The sequence below is a fragment of the Cajanus cajan genome, chromosome 9, assembly GCF_000230855.2.
Source record: "Cajanus cajan strain Asha chromosome 9, NIPB_CcT2T_4, whole genome shotgun sequence".
NCBI lineage: Eukaryota > Viridiplantae > Streptophyta > Magnoliopsida > Fabales > Fabaceae > Cajanus > Cajanus cajan.
In genome coordinates this window covers 2753233-2766149 of record NC_138525.1, presented here as the reverse complement: position 1 = coordinate 2766149, position 12917 = coordinate 2753233, and the positions used below count along the sequence as shown (strand labels likewise).

The following is a 12917-nucleotide window of genomic DNA, read 5'->3' as shown; positions in this document are numbered from 1 at the left end:
TAGATATGTTTCTTCTATTAGTTTTAATTCACATTATTTTTTGGGAAAGAAATCTTAATAAGTAGATTTTGTCCAATTTGATAATGACTTGTGTTTAGCCAAAATAGTTAATAAATTAGTTGGAAATTATAATTGAAGTTGAAAGTTGTTAGGAAATTGAAAACTATGAAGTTACGTTAGATAATTTTAATTATATGTTTTTAAGTTGATTTTGGACTCTTTTTAATTTATTTAAAATCAAATATTAAATTAAATTTAAAAATTCAAATAAATAACATAATGTCAAAGGAGACGATATGTGAGAAATTTTATTAAAATGTTGAGAATGAAAATGAAAAAAATATATTGTAAGCTGTAAATTATTTCCTGATAAAACCCAACATGAATATGAAATCTAAATATAAAAAAAGATAGATTGGGCCTTTGAGGCCCAGTTAAATATGAAATCCAAATATAAAAAAATGTGAGGAGGCCCAGCTTGATTCATGGGACCTTGGAAGACGATGTTTCGAGGATGTTTTGTGATAGAGATTAGAGACGAGAATAGAAAGTTGAGAATGGGCAACGCCAACGGTAGACAAGTGAAAAGACATGGTAGAGGTTCTTCTAGTTCTAGGAGCATCACCTCCACCATCTCACTCTTCATCTTATCCTCCTATTCTCAGGTAACACATTCAACTCTTTTCTCCCCTTTTTCATCCTTACCGTTACTTAATGTTGTAATTTGTAACTTGTTGCTGATTTTTATGTCCCTTTATTTGTTTTCCGATTCTGGAACACCCTTTAGATATTTTATTGTTTAATTTTATCCTAATTTGAGGTATTTTAACAATGAGTTTACTTTTTCCCCATGATTGTTGCGTTTTTTTTTTTTTTTGAATTTTTCCTTCGATTTTCAGTTTATGTAATGTAGCTTTTCCATATTCATGTATATACTCACTGTTCCTGAGTGAAATTTTCCTTTTTATACTCCCAGAATTTTGTCGTGTAATAAACAACTTTTAGTGAATTAGATGGTGTATTTTTTTATTTTTTTTCCCTCTCATTGTGGTCCTCCTTTATCATTGGGATTCTAAGTGCATTTCTAACCAAAATAGGATGACATTTTGTTTACAGACAACGCAGGACAGTGTCAGGAAGAACATTGTTGAAGTTGAAGTGCTCGTTGGAACTCCCAAGTAAGGTTCTGACCAAGCGTGTCTTATCTGGGCTTGCTGCTTCCTTGATATTTATTTCTCCAGCAAATCAGGTTTGTATTGTATTCCACAGTCCATGAGTGTTACTGTTGATATTTGACAATCATGCAATTTCATGATCTGATATCTGCGATACCCATTAGGACTTGGGGTTTGTTTCGATAAATTTCTCCTAAAATACTTATAGAAGTAAAAGTAGAAAGAAAAATCGAAACAAGTTTCTCCTTAAGGTAAAACTAGCTTATGCATAAATTAAATAAGATTTTGGAGAAATAAATAGGAGAGAGCTTTTACAAATTAGTTTATGCATAAACCAACTTTATCTTATGAAGAAGCTGATTTCGTTTTTCTTTACTAAAAGTGTTTGAAAAAGTTTATTCAAGTATCTCCTTGCTTAACATTCTCACAATATTTAATGATAGTATATAAGACTTTAGCGAGAGTGGTGCTTGAGCTTAACCTTTTTTATGACTCCATAATTACATGGATATTGGCCAAAGCAAAGGTCCTACTAATTATTGTAATTTTGCATTATTTGGCGCCGTTACATTCTTATGTGGATATCTTGTAAAGATATTTTTTTTCACTCTTGAATTTTCAGCATATTGGAGTTCTTACAAAGGCTGGATGTTATTATGGTCATGGAAATGCAGCGAATAGAGAATGCTATTGTTTGATAAAAAATTCTAGAAAATAGATGTATATTCTCATGAAGAATGAGCTGTAATTTGTTTCATCAACAGTCTGTTGCTGCAGATCTATCTCATGCACAAAATAATATATGCCAGCTTGCCAGTGCCGGTGACAATGCAGTTACTTCACCATTTGAGACTGAAAAAGGTGCAAACCTAATGATGATGAGAGGTATGACGGCCAAGGATTTTGACCCTGTAAGATATTCAGGAAGATGGTTTGAAGTTGCTTCACTTAAACGTGGATTTGCTGGACAAGGCCAAGAAGATTGTCATTGCACTCAGGTAAATGCTAAAATGAACATAGCAGTGAATATTTAGATTCTTCCAACATCTTTCCTTGATCAACTTTATATTATTCACAAGAAATTGTTGAATTTGGAGGCACGGACAGAATCCTAAGGTTATTCTCTATTTATTAGGCACATGTGGAAAATTCTGTCATTCAGCATAATAGTTAGTACATCATTGAGATAAGATTTGTCATGGACAATTTTCTTGATATTAATTTAGGTATAGCGATGACATTTCAGGGTGTATATACATTTGATAGGGAAGTACCATCTATCCAAGTTGATACTTTTTGTGTTCACGGAGGCCCTAATGGATTTATAACTGGAATTAGGGGAAAGGTTCAATGTCTTTCAGAAGAAGATTTGGAGAAAAATGAAACACGGCTAGAGATGCAGGAAATGATCAAAGAAAAATGCTATCTCCGTTTTCCTACATTGCCATTCATTCCGAAGGAGCCTTATGATGTGATTGCCACTGATTATGACAATTTTTCTCTTGTCTCAGGAGCTAAGGATAAAAGTTTTATTCAGGTATTTACTGACACTAAAAAATATAGTTTAAATACTCTTGATCATGTGTTAAGCTAGCATCCTAACTTTGTACAAAAACAAAAGGCTTTTTATGAATTTTCAATGATGGCATATAGGACATTTAATGTTAATTTATCATTTTGAGATAAATAAAAGAAGCAATACTGCATCAAGCAATTCTTTAATTAATAGCTATTATATATTGTGGGAGCATATGATTATGTTTCTGCATTTAGTGTTGATTTCCCTGTGATCAATATCACAGATATACTCAAGGACACCTAACCCTGGACCTGAATTTATAGAGAAGTACAAGTCTTACCTTGAGAACTTTGGATATGATCCAAGCAAAATTAAAGATACACCCCAGGATTGTGAAGTAATGTCGAATAGTCAGCTGGCAGCTATGATGTCTATGTCTGGAATGCAGCAGGCACTAACAAACCAGTTTCCTGATCTAGGACTCAACGCCCCTATTGAGCTTAATCCCTTCACAAGTGTATTTGACACTTTGAAGAAGCTTCTTGAGCTTTATTTTAAGTAGTAACTGTGTTTTGTTTTAATACATTTACTTTTGCAAGTTGTAACGAATATCTAGCTATCCTTCATAACAGCCTCTGTAATATTATGTAAAGTATTGACTACCTGTATATGGGGAAATCATGCGTATATGGCGTTTTATCTTATATGAATGTTTGGACAGCGTTTGGTTGCTCTGGTTAGTAAGCAAATTACTATACAATACAAGTTAACATGTAATATTATGGCGTGTACCAATTCAAACACACTAAAATGAGAGGGATTGAGAGATTTGTATAAGTGTGAAGTTGTGTAGTTGATGATGATTTAAAGGAATTAATATGTATTACTTATACTAATAAAATATATTTACTTTTCGATAACTCATCATATAAGATTTTTACAGTTAAGTGTGCTTGATTGGAGTGATTTAGGAATAAGTGACCTTCTGAATTTTTTTTTAAAAAGTGTGTTAAGTAAGGATAAAACATACTGAAAAGTCTTGCATTAATTTGTAAGGTCAGTTATTTATTCTAAAAGTGAATGAACACCTTAGAAAGGATAACTGACAGAGGATTCTAATCGGTAAAAGGTTCTAATCAATGAGAAATTGTGTGAAATATTACCGTATGAAGTGTTGTGGAGTAGAGTTACTAAGGTCTCAAATCTGAGAGATGTTACAAATGGTATCAGAGTATGTCATCTCTCATAGTATGATATGGTTCGGGATGAACCAGACGAAAGCTGGTGGGCTTGTAATAGTTCGAACATATTAGAATGAGAGAGATTTAAGGATTTGTACAAGTGTGATGTTATACAGTTGATGATGATTTAAAAAAATTAATTTGTACTATTTATACCAACAAGATGTTTCTACTTTTTGGTAGTTCATCACATAAAAACTTTATAATTAAGCGTGTTTGACTTTGAACGATTTAGGGATGAGTGACCTTTTGAGAAGTTTTCTAAAAAGTGTACAAGTGAGAATAAAACATGTTGAAAAGTCTTGTGATAGTTTGTGGGGATAGTCATTGATCCCAACAATGAATGAACATCTTAGAAAGGGTTATCCACAAAGGATTTTGATCGGAGAAGGATTTTGACTAACGAAAAATTGTATAAAATGTCATCATAAATTGTTGTGGAAGGAAACCACTAAGGCGTCAAATATAATGGGTGTTAGGACAAGATATGATAAGTACCACATAATGTTGACATGACAAGTGTAGGATAAAATACATTTAGAATGAGTACTAACAAAATCAAATTAAGAACATTTTTTTAAAATATTAGTAAATATAAAATAGAAATTGAAAATTATTGTCTTCTAAAAATTCAAATTATAAATATACTTTTATATTTTTAGACATGAAATATAAAATAGAATTTGTTCATTATTTTTTATTGTTTAACAATCAGTTACTGTATATTAAATACAAATTATTATCTTACACATAAGCGTTTTTAAGATTATTTTTTGACAGGAGGATATGTAGGTATTTTTATAATTTTTATTCTATTTTTTTATTTATCATATTTATTTATAAAATAAATTTATTATTTTAAAAATAAATTAATAATTAAAAACAATCTTGTATCATAATAAAAATTATTTTTTAATCTAAAATATTTATTTATATAAATGTTAAATACAATTTATATATTTAAATATAATATTTATTTTATATATAATTTATTATAATTTTAGTTATATATAATAAATATCTGGTCAATAAAAATAGTATTTAACTTTTAGCTTTTCATAAACATTATCTATAAATAAATTCTCTTTAGTTTTAAAGATAATGATGTCACTTTAAGATTTTACATTGGTTAAAAATATTGCTCATTTCAAGGTTATCCAGCACTATATACTATTGGTGTTGTATCATTAGTTCATCCTGTTAGTTATCTCAACATTGTAACTATTACTGTTCAACAGAAACAAACACTGCCAAGTAATTAAACACACTGTATCATTGGGTTATGTCAATAAAATTACGGGCATGGAAGAACCAATTGAACGAGTTCCAAACAATTAAATAAAAAAAATGCAAATTCAATGAGTAATTAATAAAAGGAATAAAATTATACACATTAAGTTTATTTGGTTTGATTCAATTTTTAGTTCTCACGTTTAAAATCAAATCGAATTGAATCAAAACAACCACAAACATACTAAATTTATATTAGTTTTCCTATTTTATTATCGAATAAACCCTAACCTTAATATAATTGTAGCAAAAAAAAAAAGTATGTGTATTTTAAGAAAAAATAAGATTATTCAAACTTGTAATTAATGATTAAATCAATTTTGTAATTTATGATGAGATTTGATCACCAGAGGGTTTATGTATTGGTGAGATCTAGGGATTTAATCTCTAGAATGGTACTTTACTCTCATTCTAGCTAATAAAACTTCATTCATTTATGATTGAATTGGATGATTATTTTATCTCATCGATCCAAATTGAATTACGAATAATTTAAACAAAATTATATGAAATGGTGTGTGAATTATCTGCAATCGAAAGAGAGACAACATGAATCTTAGCTATTGAATTTTGTGTACATTACAAAATTAATCCTCCCCCAGTCTTTCATATTAAAAAAAAAGGTACTCTATTTTTAAGGTCTGATTATAAAATAAAAAAAGACTCAATTTAAAATGCATTAATTGTTAATTTTTTATACTGCCATCGAGATTTATTAATTCGATACTTACTCATCTCTTATGCAAAATATATATTTATTATATTTTAACAACAAAGTCACATTTTTTTAGGCAAAGAAAATATATATTAAAAAGGAGTACAAGGGATACTCTAACCCATAATACTAAAAAATTAATTTCAAAATCTTAGACATAAATATATGAAACTAGCAAAAATACCAACTATCCAATGAATACAACCAAGTGTTTGGACAACTGTTGCTAGACCTTAGTAACTCTCAAAACTAAGTAACGAACTCAATGACAGTAGCTGTTCCTGTGCTAGGATATACACTTCAATTATCCTTGTTGTAGCGAGTCGGGTCTCAGGTCGAAGGTCTCGGTCTTCTTGTTCTTTTCCGAATAGTCCGAAGTGTAGGGGGGAGGGCCTGCAAAGACACTCCGACGCTCAAGGTAGTGGTCGGCGTAATAAATGCGGTAGTTGGAAAAACTAGCTACGTACCTCGTTGGGGCTCTATTTATAGGTGTTCGTATTGGGCCGCGATTAAGGATTGAGCCCCGGAAAATTAAGGGGTTAATCCGATAGATTACGGTAATTAAGCTTTTCGTAATCGTTCTGACAGATGCGCTGGCTTGGCCGACCACACTGAAACGTTTTAGTCGTGTACGAGTGGTCGGCGGGCACGGTTAATCGGACTAGTTTCTGCGGGTTCGGCCCGGTCGGCCTTTCAAGTGTTCGGCCCGGTCGGCTACCATACGGTATAGTAGCATCTTAGACGATAAATTATAACAATATCGGCGAGAAATAAAATACTATCAATAAATTAATCTTCAACGACAATTATAAGAAACAACAGTTAACACGTAGAAAGTAAGACAAGAAGAACCCATATGAGGAGAAATTTAAGCAAGAAAATGTGTTATTAGACCAAAGAGCAAAATGATATTTAATAGTAGAAAAACAAATTCCAGCTACTATAGAAATGAATAAACCATAAATTTTGTCTTTAATTTTGTTCTAAATATTTCTTAAACTAATAAAACTATATAAGTATTTTTAAATATTAAATATTCAACAATTTAGTTCACGAGTTGATACATTATACTAATATCGAGGGATTCATTTGAAATTTTTTTCAACACTTGAGAAACTGTGTAATTTAATTTCTAATAAGGACTACTATTTATTATACAATTTTAGTAGTTTAAACTTTATAAAATTATTTAGGAGAAAAACTAATATTTGAAGGATAAAATTGATGATTTATTTTTGCTAAAAGTATTGAGCAAATGATATTTTTGGAATAAAATTTAAATTTATGATATTATTAAATAAAAATAATTAACTAAACCACCTTTTATAGATATCGATGAGTTAATTATTTTTTAACATAAGTTTTGAAAAGGTTATTGTTAACAAGGGAGCTTTACGTCTCAAAAAATAAAATAAAATAACTCGGAATTTTTAATAGCATTTGCAAATAAATGAGATTAGTATTTTAGTATGTGTAATGCATATGTAAAATATTTATTATATATCATTAAAATTAATAATAAATTATATTTTTTAATAAATATAATTTTTGAATATATAAATTATATTTAAATTTTATATAAATAAATATTTTTAAATATATAAATTATATTTTATATTTTTCTAAATAAATTATATGATAACACAATGTTATTTTTATTTATTTTGGTCTTTTTTTTTACTTGATTTTATTTTTATTTATTGATAATTTATTTTAAAAATATTAAAATTCAATTCATAAATAATTATGATAAATAAAAATTAAATAAAATAATTTTTAAAAAAATAAAAAACTCTCTTATTAAAGAAAAGTCAACACAAATATTATAATATAAGATAAAGATTTGTGTTTAATATAGATGAGTTAAAATTTTTAAATAATTATGATAAATACAAATTAAATTAGATAAAAAATTAAAAATCCTTAAAATACACTTATCGAAGAAAAGTCTCCTAAAAATACTTTAGTACAATAGAGATTAATATTTAATATATAAGATCATAAGTTGATAATTCGAAAACTTTAATGGCATTAGCAACTAAAAGATAGATATTCCTTGACCCATCTCATGCATATGTGTGTCTATTTTAAAAGAAGTCACACACTATTTGGTCCATGTTGAGATTTCCGTTGAAGTACTTTTGTTATAATTGAAATTTAGTTTAATTCCATCAACGGTCTCAAACACGGCAAGTATACCGGCCGTTCAAGTAGTAAAAATATCGTATCCACAGGGATTAGAAGGTAAAATAAGCATTTAATGACTATTCGTGACTAAAGAATGATTCCAAATTGTAGTTCGTCATGTATATGAATCGAAGAGCATGACTACTGGAATGAAAGCTATAAATAAATAATGGTTTGTGAGTGGAAAAGGTAAGGAATGGTATTGTGGTATTGTGAGGTTGTGGGGGTCAGATTTCACCAAACGTAACACTAATGTATCCTTAATCTCTTGTTGAATTCATTGCTTAGTCAACCCATAAGTTTACTCAAACCTAATCCCTTAGAGAAAGAGCCTAGATGCGGATATTGAATATCAATCCCTTGAGTACCCAATATCTACACCCGCATTACGGGCTAGGGTTTAAGACTACTAATGGGTCAAGCTCTATCCCTAGATACAATCACCACTAGGCATATGTTTCAGAACTAGTTTCAAAGGTTATTTTCCAATACCCATGGAACCTTAAATCATGCAAAGGGTGATCAATCCAAAGCAAGCATTAAGAATAGAAACAAACACAACAACGAATAAAACAACATGTATATACATCATTAAAACCGTAAAGATTACAATAGAGTACGTTGGTTACATCTAACCCCACAAAATGGGTGAAACCACTCAACAAAGAGGGCAAATACAAAATAGAGATGGAAGAGGAAGTGAAGAACCGAAGGAAAGATCCGCACACGGACGATCCCAAGCCCTGGGAATCCCTTCCGCAGCTCCTGGAGGCGCCCAATGTGAGAATGAGGGAGAAACCCTCGAAAATGGCTTCAAATACGAGCCTGGGAGATCAGATTAGGGTTCCGCGCCCGGCGCACAATTCTTCGCGCCCGGCGCAAGTTCTTCCAGAGAAGTCAAGCACTCTCTGTCTCAACACAAGCCCGGCGCAATTCCTTTTGCGCCCGGCTTAATTCCTTTTGCGCCCGGCTTAATTCCTTTTGCGCCCGGCTTAATTCCTGGCAGAGATGAAATACTCTATTTTTGTCACGCCCAGCGCAGGTTATATTGAGCCCGGCGCAGAGCCTCTTCTCTGCTCCTTAGCTTCTTAGGTTTCCAATCCTAAGAGTCTTCAACTTTCCACTCTTCCTCAATACCTGCACAAAAAATGAGGTGGATTAAGGTATTGTTAGATGAATTTGGGTTAGTTATATCTGCACACAAAATGAACCAAAAAGAGAACAATTATATTGCAATGGTTCAAAGGATGAGTGGAATTTGTTCAATAAGTCTCATCCAAAAAGAGGTAAAATTGAGACTTAACAGTCCACGTAAAACTTAAATTTTTATATATCAAAGTGTTTCTAACACTTTGTGACACCCTTACTACCCCAACACATATATAAATATTAATCATATAAATAAACTAAAGAATAAAATTTTTAACGTTGGTAAAAGGGTTCACATAAAACCTTTATATTCATTTATCAATAACCAATATAATAATTGAAAATAAAAATTGAAAGTTTACAAATTGTTTTCAAAATCATATTTACAATTCCAAATCCATATAAAATTTATGTCCTAAATCCTCTGCCTCGATGTCACAATATCAGAGCATACCCACAATTTAACTGTTGGCATTCTACTCGTAGCCGGATCTTCCTCACCTAAAACATCTACAATTTATACGGTGAGAAAAGAAAATATCTATATGCAAAGTACATACAACCACATCATAATGAAATCTCATCATAATTCATATATATAAGCATGTATCATAATTTATCAATCCATCACCATCCACACAATTTTACGATTAACAATATCATTTTCACATCCATAATTCAAGTCAATCTTACAATTAACACTATACCAAGATCTCGCTAAATCTGACACAAGTGATACGGGTTATCAGTTCAAGAATTCACACTCGCATCTTATTCACATTCCACATATCTCATTACACATCCATATCTCAATCCATCACAATCCACACCAATCATACAATTAACACTATGCCAAGGCCACGCCACAACTGACAAAAGTGATACGGGTTAATTGCCTCACTCATCCCACACCATGCCAGGGTCACGCCTTCCCTGTAGCATCACTTACCCAGGGGCCGTGCCATCCCTAGTCATTGATGTGAGGCACCACAATCACATCGCAATCCACACAATCTCTTGCAATTAACCCTATGTCAGGGCTGCCATAATCGACATAAGTGGTGTGTGTTAACTGTCTTACTCATCCCACACCATGCTAGGGTCACGCCCTCCCTGTAGCACCACCTACCCAGGGGCCGTGCCATTCCTAGTCATTAGTGTGAGGAAACACATCGCAATCACATTCTTAATCATGTCCATACAACATCTCATCTCATATCACGATTCCATATCACATACACAATTCCATATCACATACACAACACATAAGTCTAACAAATTAAGGATTTACACATCCCTCAAGTAATTCACATTTAAATCATCAATTCTTATTAAATAATATAATAACATTCATAAATTAATATAATAAACAATAGAATTATCAATTTAATATAATTTTAACATGAACAGTAAAATCCCCAATTGTTCCAAAACCTAGCTCACAGACACTTTTCTACAATTTCGTTCTCTCTCCCAGATCATCATTCTTACAAATTATTAGCATATTTATAATCCTTAACATATACAAAATCTAATGGGATCATCAATTCCTCAAACAGAAATCATCTAATTTTTCACAACCTAACTTACAGACACTTTCCTATAATTTCGTTCTCTCTTCCAGAGCATCATTTTTACAAATAAATCATATATTCATAGTCTTAAAGATATACAAAGTCACATAAGACAATTAATTCTCCAAACAGAAATAACTATAAATTACTCATAACCCTAAGGACTCTTCCTCTACCCAATTCCCTCATGTAACTCTACATATAAATAATCCTTTTTTTTCCCGTACCTGGATAAATAGGAACTAGGGCAGAACCTCCTCCTCTTTTTTCTTAAACAGGGACCGGAACTAAAACTAGGGTAGAACCTCCTCCTCTAGATTCCTCTTGGTCTTCAGAAAGGAGGAGAGGGAAAGAAGAGAGAACAGAAGAGAAGAAAGAATGAGAATGAGAGGTGTGTGAAAAATGAGAAGTGAAGCCCCCTATTTATAGGAATTCTGGCTCACCTACCACTACAGCCCGTTCTAAAAGCAGAACGACCCGTTCTGGGCCCTTCAAACCTACGTAAATTTCTCAACTGGAACGGCCCGTTCTAAAACCAGAACGGCCCATTCTCAATCCCAGCAGAACGACCCGTTCCAGTTTCAGAACGACCCGTTCTCCAAACCAGAACGGCCCGTTCTCCAATCGGAACAGCTTGTTCTTAACTACGTTTTTAGGCAAATTCTTTATTCCAGAACGGCCCGTTTCACTTTTGAAACGGCCCGTTCCGGGCAACGAATTGGGTCCAAGGCCCAGTGAAAATTGAGCTGTTACACACTTTCAAAGAGACAAACAATAAGTGTTAGACTCATCTCCATGAGAATGATGGACCTTGTGAACTCATAGTTCAAATATGTTAATTTATTCCCTTATGTAGTGTGAAAAATAGGATTTGTAAAATGTTTTTATTTTTTATTACATTAAATTATTTTAATTAATTTTAAAAAATTGATTCGGTGTTCAAAATTTTTGTCTAACCTTATCCAAATCAAATATTTTATTTTTTTATTACATTAAATTATTTTAATTAATTTTTAAGAGTTGAAACCAATTTTCAAAATTCTATCTAACCTTATTTGGATCAAATATTTTATTCTCCAATGATCATATTGGGATAATCTTAGCTTAATTCTTTTCTTAATTTTCTGGATGGTTTACGAGTTTCATAGGAGCTACAAAATTCTATTTGATCTTATTCGGATCAAATATTTTATTATTTGAAAACATTTTTATTTTTGATTATATTAAAATATTTTAATTAATTTTTAAGAGTTGATCCGGTCTTTAAAATTATGTCTAACCTTATACAAATCAAATATTTTATCATCTGAAAATATTTTATTTTTTATTACATTAAATTATTTTATTAATTTTTAAAAGTTGACTCAATTTTCAAAATTCTGTTTGACCTTATACGAATCAAATATTTTATTCTCCAACAATCATATTTAAATAAGCTTAGCTAAATTTTTCCCTTCAGACGATTTACAGGCTTCACTCGAGCTCCAAAATTCTGTCTTGTCTTATTTGGATAAAATATTTTAGTATATGAAAATATTTTTATTTTTTATTATATAAAATTATTTTAATTTTTAAGAGTTGGTCTGGTCTTCAGAATTCTATTTGTCCTTATCTGAATTAAATATTTTATTATATGAAAATATTTTTATTTTTTATTATATTAAATTATTTCAATTAATTTTTAAGAGTTGACCTATTCTTTAAAATTTTGTCTAACTTTATCCAAATAAAATATTTTATCCTCCAATGATCATATTTGGATAAGTTTAACCGAATTGTTTTCTTAAATTTCTTAGGCTTTATCCAAGATCCATAACTCTATATATAGAGGTTTTCCCTTCACTATTTATGACCTTTGCCTCCACCTCACTTTAGCTCTCTCTCTCTCTCTCTTTATTCTTGGCTCTCCACTAAATTTTTTTCTTATTAATTTTGTAACTCTGTTACTTGAGATATCCTATATTCCTATTGTATCTTGGAGATTTCACCTTAGAAGAAATTTATCAAATCAATACTATCACACATCTCAAGGAGAAATTCGTAAGATGTTCAATTAATTTTGATCCT

At 30.9% G+C, this 12917-nt stretch overlaps 1 protein-coding gene across 1 annotated transcript; it reads left to right on the top strand.

Annotated features, from left to right (window-relative positions):
- Positions 1–504: 504 nt before the first annotated feature.
- On the top strand, positions 505–3398 carry CHL (chloroplastic lipocalin). The gene is made up of 5 exons (XM_020384322.3): positions 505–665; positions 1117–1249; positions 1940–2173; positions 2422–2712; positions 2978–3398. The coding sequence occupies exons 1-5, from the start codon at positions 592–594 to the stop codon at positions 3254–3256; spliced, it is 1011 nt and encodes a 336-aa protein (XP_020239911.1). The 5' UTR covers positions 505–591; the 3' UTR covers positions 3257–3398.
- Positions 3399–12917: the final 9519 nt, after the last annotated feature.

Bases quoted from the DNA above. Each gene is read 5' to 3' on its own strand.
- CHL (XM_020384322.3), top strand. From the start codon at position 592: ATGGTAGAGGTTCTTCTAGTTCTAGGAGCATCACCTCCACCATCTCAC. The intron at 666-1,116 runs GTAACACATTCA...TTTTGTTTACAG, and splicing joins TCTTATCCTCCTATTCTCAG to ACAACGCAGGACAGTGTCAG. The intron at 2,174-2,421 runs GTAAATGCTAAA...ATGACATTTCAG, and splicing joins AAGATTGTCATTGCACTCAG to GGTGTATATACATTTGATAG.